This window comes from Mollisia scopiformis, assembly GCF_001500285.1.
Source record: "Mollisia scopiformis unplaced genomic scaffold LY89scaffold_18, whole genome shotgun sequence".
Taxonomy (NCBI): Eukaryota; Fungi; Ascomycota; class Leotiomycetes; order Helotiales; family Mollisiaceae; genus Mollisia; species Mollisia scopiformis.
The window spans coordinates 789,494-795,677 of NW_017263598.1; the positions used below are offsets into that span (position 1 = coordinate 789,494).

A 6,184-nucleotide genomic window follows, 5' to 3' on the forward strand; every position below is an offset into this window, starting at 1 on the left:
AGAGGCGGGGAAGAGGGGGGAGGATAGTGTTTTTGAGAGGGGAGGAGATGAGATGGGGAAGTGTAGCTTGAGCTGGCGGTTTTTTGGTTTGGGGTTAGAGTTAGGGTTAGAGTTTGGGCTTGAGTTAGGGTTAGAGCTTGGGTTAGAGGTAGAGTTCGGGTTTGGGCTTGGGTATGGGCTTGAGTCTGGGTTTGGGATATATGTAATATCATGGGCTGTGGTATATGGCTTATGGTGTACGGCTTGTGGTGAAGTGAGGTAGGGTGTCATACGCTGGGTTGGGGGTTGCATTACTCCCTGAAGGCATGGGTTCTAGGGATAGAGCTTTAGTATACCAAGAAGGGAGGGTAGGTTCGAGTGTTGGCGGTTAGGTTGTTGGGCTTGCGAGCGTTTGAGAGCTGTGAGGTGTAAAGTGATGAGCTGTGCGAATGTTTGACGAGGATGGAAAGTGTAACGTGAAGTGATGAGGTATGTAGGTGCTCGAAGGAGGTGTGAGGTTTGTAGTATGAGGTGTAAAGTACTGGTGGATCGTGACAGATGGGCGCAGAAGAAAAGTCGCCGGTTACCGAAGTTCGGTGTTTGAGATACACAATTGAATTCAAGACTGCTGATGTTCGAAGAGGATCAGATTGAGAGGGAGGACCGGAGGGTGGAGAAGGTTTGGGTTGAGATGAGAAAGGATGGATTGTAAGAGTTGGGCTTGTGACTGCTGGATCATGGAGAGAATATGATCATCTTTGACAAGTCCAACAGGATCAGTAGGTCAGCCTTCCTTGAGTATGAGCCATGTGGGGTGGTTGTCATGATGATGGTAAGTTGTTTGTTCAATATATCACTTACGAAGTGTGGATCCTAATCCGTCAGCCCTGTCTTCGGTGTGCTAGATGAGCAGGTAGTATCGCACTTATTTTTCTGTGAGCTATTAACACTCCTCTTCATCAAGTCATGCCGATCTGACGATGTTCAATGCATCATCGTGGCTCCAGTGGCATGAACTGGTGAACGTGGTAAACTTCCGTTCGGTGTGACAATGTGGCATTGCTCTATTGGCACCTAAAAAGCTTTCAAGACGTAGGATCATACTCTCCACCAGGCTTAACATGGGTTTGAATTATTGTTGGAAGCTTCCTCCACCTGCACATCGACGGCCGATATAATCGAAGCCCATTCGAGCTCGCCTGGCTCATTGGCTCTTGACTAAAAGGTTCGAGTTCGGTGTACCGTTCCGGCGAAATTTCAATGAAGAGAACTGAGCTGTCGTCTCGTTTAGCTTTTTATTTTTCACGGGAAGAAAGGAGTTGGGGGCCAGAGTTGTATTGTTGAGGTCTTTTCGGACGCTTGCCGATTCATTAGAAAGAGTTCTTACCCCTGAGGCGTATTTTGACCAATGATACAGGCTTGAGTCTTCGTTGCCTTGTTCTAGTCGCTTTGAAGTTGGAGATGCAACGGAAATGAAGAGGTGCTGGTGGTGCATTATACTCTGTTCGGTGACTGATTTAGGAAAGTGCTAAAACATCGAAATATGGTGAAGCTTCGCTTTTCAATATTTTGACGGACTACAGGCCCGAAAAATGGCTTGTTCTGCTCTGAACTATGCGGAAGAAAGAAATATTCTAAGACTCTTAGTCTGAGAGGAACCGCAAACAGTGAAGCACGGGACGCTACCAGCAAGAGCTGAGATACTTAGTGACTTCCTCCAATGCTTCCTCAGCGGTGTGACAAGACACGAGCCACCTGGTGAACAGAGCTAGCTATTCCCGAGTGACTGGTCCTGGGACCCTTTAGTTTGGGCTTGAAATGAATGACGTGCATGATTATTGAGTGAGCTTAAGGGAACCGAGACATTCATCCTTCCCAAAAAGCATTGAGGCTAAGTCAAATTGAAGCTCGTACCTCGGTGAGAAGGCATAAAGGGGGCGGGGGTCATGTAGTGAGATGTTCTTTTTCTGTCGTCTCATCTTGGAAAGTGGACGAGTGGGAAGTCATGTACCGTGTGTAACCTTTGGCCTCGAAATCGGTGTGGGGAAATTCTGCCTTTCGTCTTTAAGTTGATGAGAAGTACTTCTAGAACATCCGAGAGACTGTTCTGAAGTGGGTACTTGGGATGCCTAGAATCTAGATTGCACGATTAAGGGCAACACAGCCGCGGCTCGTGCAGTAAGGAGACCCTGACTAGCGAGATGCACGTGGTTCTCGTTATTTATCTGCTGTTGCAAGCGGATATCGACATGTTTACTGACAGATATAATGAGCATTCACCTCGATTCAGAAGGAACGTGTCCTTAATAAGTGTCATGTTTGTATGCAATATTGGATTGTTCATATCAGAGTAGTCACGTGACTACATGCTGTTCATGGTACCCTGCAATCACTCACCTTAGCACTGCCCGCGATTCGATCCACATTGCCAACGTTATAATCAAGATTACGGTGTGACTGAGAACAGCAAGTCGTCGCAAACTTGCCGCTCGCAACCCGCTGCCTATTTGTGGCTTAGACTTCGGCCTAATCTGTGAGGCAGCAAGTCGCCCGCGGTTCGCATATCGACAACCTCATCAGCTGCCAGCCTTCCGACAATCATCAACCTTCAGACATCGTTTCATTCATCGACAGAATATGCCTGCTCACTCATACAATTATATGGCTCAGTGGTTTTGAATCTCGACTGCCATTCTTTGTCACTGCCGAATTGTCTCAAGGAGATGCTATATCGCACTGAAAATTTAAGCCCTAAACAGCCTTACAGCCTGAGTCTTTGTTCCTCTCTATCTCAGCAGCCTGGTCCGCCTGACTCTTCAATCTACTTCCCAAGGATGAAGTTGAAGTTAAGGTGTTTAAATACCTCGATAGAAGACTTCACGAGCGCATTATTCACCGGCACTTTCATCCTGAGATAGCTCTTGTGATTCATACCCACGGACTCACCGGGCATAAATTCGGAGTTTGCCTACAGCCTTGCCACCCCTCAGCCTCCACCCCTCGTCACTACAAATATGTCGAAACGCTCCTTCGCCCGATCTGAATTGGGAGATAGCATCGACCTTGATAAAGTGCTTCGACCTAGGAGACATCAAAGAAGTGTTGAGGGTGCAAGCGACTCCATCACTACCGACCCGGATAATTTGATGGATAACTGGTACCTATCCGCACTGGAGATTCGAAGGCAGCGCGATTCCAAGGATCTTCGTGATCGAGCTTTCTGGCTTGCCAGGAAAAGTCTTGATCCTGGTCAAGTTGAAATCAAGGGGAGCTGGCGCTATTATCGGAATAGAGACCAGAAGAGCTGGAAGCAAACGGGCTTGACAAGGAGAGCTCGCGATGCATTTGGATCTTCAATCAAGTTCCCAGCCTACGGGGAAGATATTGAATTCTCTGATACTTATCGGCTGTGGCTAGAAGGCCGCAAACTTGAGTTCTTGAACACATTATACACGTACGCGCCCACGCCCAAGTTACAACATAGCGGTCTTGCTGACATTGAGTGCAGTCATTATGCTGTTGGCAACTTCATTCCAGAAGAGGTCATTTGGAGGCTATTCCGGTGCTTAGCCTCAGAACTCATTCCAAAGGTAAATGATGGAGCGCTTCTATGCATCAACAAAGCTAATACAAATCAGAGTGAAAGCTGGGATGATGCACCAGAATACCTTGTCGAGTCTCCCAACACTATTTGGCAAATCGGAAAGTGTGTCTTCCAAACTATCACTCGAGGTCGTTTCTGGAGCGAAGAATATAACGCTCTCAGTCCTGTTGATAATGGCGAGAAATTCGGAGAGTACAAACAAAAGGTACTACAGAAACATTACAGCAAGAACTTGATGAAGTATGTCTTGGCTTGCGTATCCGCAGATCCAACAAAGCGGTACTTCAGAAGTGAGCTTCTTGAGCACATCGAGAAAGTACTCTCAGTCTTCGAAGGCACTTACCAACCAGCGCATTTTGACGAGTCGTTTCTGTCACCATACACGCCCACTAACCAATTAATCCCTTATGACCTTACCCGCGAGGAAGGTGAAGTGTATGAAGCTTTACTCGAAATTGTAGAAGAGCGAAAGAAACATGCTGGAGATGGCAAGCAACGAATACCACGCATTGTTGTAGTCACGGATCTTGCGAAGGATTATGATGATCTCTTGGCTATGATGTGTCTCAAAGAGCTACATCGTTTGGGTGTCGTTCACATTGAAGGTTTTGTTGCAAATCTCATGCCTCCAGATAGACGAGCATTGTTTGGCCGCGGAGCGCTTGATTCTTTGGGCTATCCAGATATCAAAATCGCTGTTGGCACTATCGGAGATTCGAAACGAGCCCTTGACCAACATTCTCACGAGTTCGATAATACTGAAGACTTTATGGCTACACCAGATAGGCTCAAGGATCTGCCTGATGGACAAGAGCTGATGAAAGAAATCTTCACAGATGCAGTAGAGAAGAAGTACGGAATCACGATTCTCACAATTTCCAGTTTGATGGACTTGGCAAAATTTGCTGAAGATCACGGCGAGCTACTCAAGAAGGGACTCTCAAATGTCGTTCTTCAAGGAGGCTACCGAATCATCAAAGGCAGACTTACAGCAGATTTCGCGGCGCAAAACAACAAATTCGACGAAGAAGGCGCCACGGTGTTCCATGAATTCATGCAAGACAACAACATTCCTTCATGTGCATGGACGAAAGTCGCCGCTCAAGCTGTGCCAATTTACAACACTCTATTCGAATATCTCGACCAAACTCGCCATCCGCTGGGCCCCTACCTTCGAAAAGTTCAAGTCACGCAAGATCTTAACTTTTACGAACGTGCTTGCAGTGACCATCCCTACGCTCCCTATATGACACAAGACTGGTACGTCGGCACGAAATCCACCTGGTTCGCTGCTGGTCACGAGCCGGATGAGCCGTACCCGATGGGCGAAGACATGATCCCATACTTCACGAAAGTTGTAGCCTACGATGCTCTTGCCGCTGTGGGATCGTCTGGCCAAGATGTTTTGGATAAATTCGGCATCGTCAAGCCAATCGTCAAGAGACAGGATGTGGACGATGAGACACATCGCTTGGTGGGTATTCCTGCTGTGAAGGAAACCGAGGATCAGCCTGGATTGCCGCAGGAGGAAAACTTCGATGCTGATAAGATGGGCTTGGTGATTACGGCTTTGCTCAAGGGAAGCATTCTTGCGAAGCAGCAGAGACTTTGAAGAGATGGCAGTGCTGCATGCGGTTCTTCATGCAGCTTATGTATCTTCATGTACGTCTGAGCGGTATTCTCATTTGCTGGACGTTTATTCAGCTTTCTGCAAGATTCTTTCCATCATTAGGCCATGATCGAATAAGCGATGAACGACCATGGAAAGCATCTGAAGGATTTCTCGGAGCGTAATCTGCTCCGATTCGGTTTGATGCCACAAAGCTGGGATATATTCAAGAGCGCATGTTTGAGTCTTGGGCTTATATGATTACGAAACATGGTCTTATGCTTCGATGGAAACAAGGTGTTTTGAAGGAACGGGGAAAGGAAGGAAAGGAAGATTGAAGAGGCGTTTTGGGAGAGGGGTAGAGGGAATTGAGGTTTCGTTGGAATCTGGCGTTGATGGAACTTTAGTATTGAATATGCTTTTGCGTTTGCCTGTGAATGAAATGAAATGAAGTGCGAACTCTTTGCTTGTTTGAACATAAAAGGGCTGTCCAGTGTGAGATTGAAAATTTTGCCGTAGACATAGCTAACAGTAATCCAAATTGCGGCATAATCTCTCTTCGATTATTACCTTGAGGGCTCGAGGGCTTGAATTGCCAATTTCTAACCAAGGACATTCTTAACCGCTTCACTTTCATACCACATACGTAGCCATCGTCTCAGCATCACGCTAAGCCCAATCCAACCCACCCACCTATCTTACCTTATGATAACAAATCAACATTTATTTACCATCAATCCAGCAAGCGCCTTGTCGACTTGGCGCACTCGGGCTGGATTGTAACATGCCCCCCCCCCCCCCCCCCCCCCGGTCACCCCGGCCCGGGGGCATCTTCGATCGGACAAGTTTCGCACTTGGGCGTTTATTGCACCTTCGGGTGCTTTAAACGTTTTGTCTTTGGTTCTATTTAGGTAAAGGTTGAGGGGTTTGGACGGTTGAAGTTTTTTGTTTTGTTTATATAAATATATTTTTTTCAAAGTGTTGGGAGGGCT

General features: G+C 46.9%; 1 protein-coding gene across 1 annotated transcript; it reads left to right on the plus strand.

The window, feature by feature from the left end:
* The first annotated feature begins 2,584 nt into the window (after window positions 1-2,584).
* LY89DRAFT_784773 (uncharacterized protein) lies at window positions 2,585-5,649 on the plus strand. Its single transcript, XM_018222816.1, has 3 exons — window positions 2,585-3,433; window positions 3,488-3,569; window positions 3,618-5,649. Exons 1-3 carry the CDS (start codon window positions 2,994-2,996, stop codon window positions 5,193-5,195), a joined length of 2,100 nt encoding a protein of 699 aa, XP_018068292.1. The 5' UTR covers window positions 2,585-2,993; the 3' UTR covers window positions 5,196-5,649.
* Window positions 5,650-6,184: the final 535 nt, after the last annotated feature.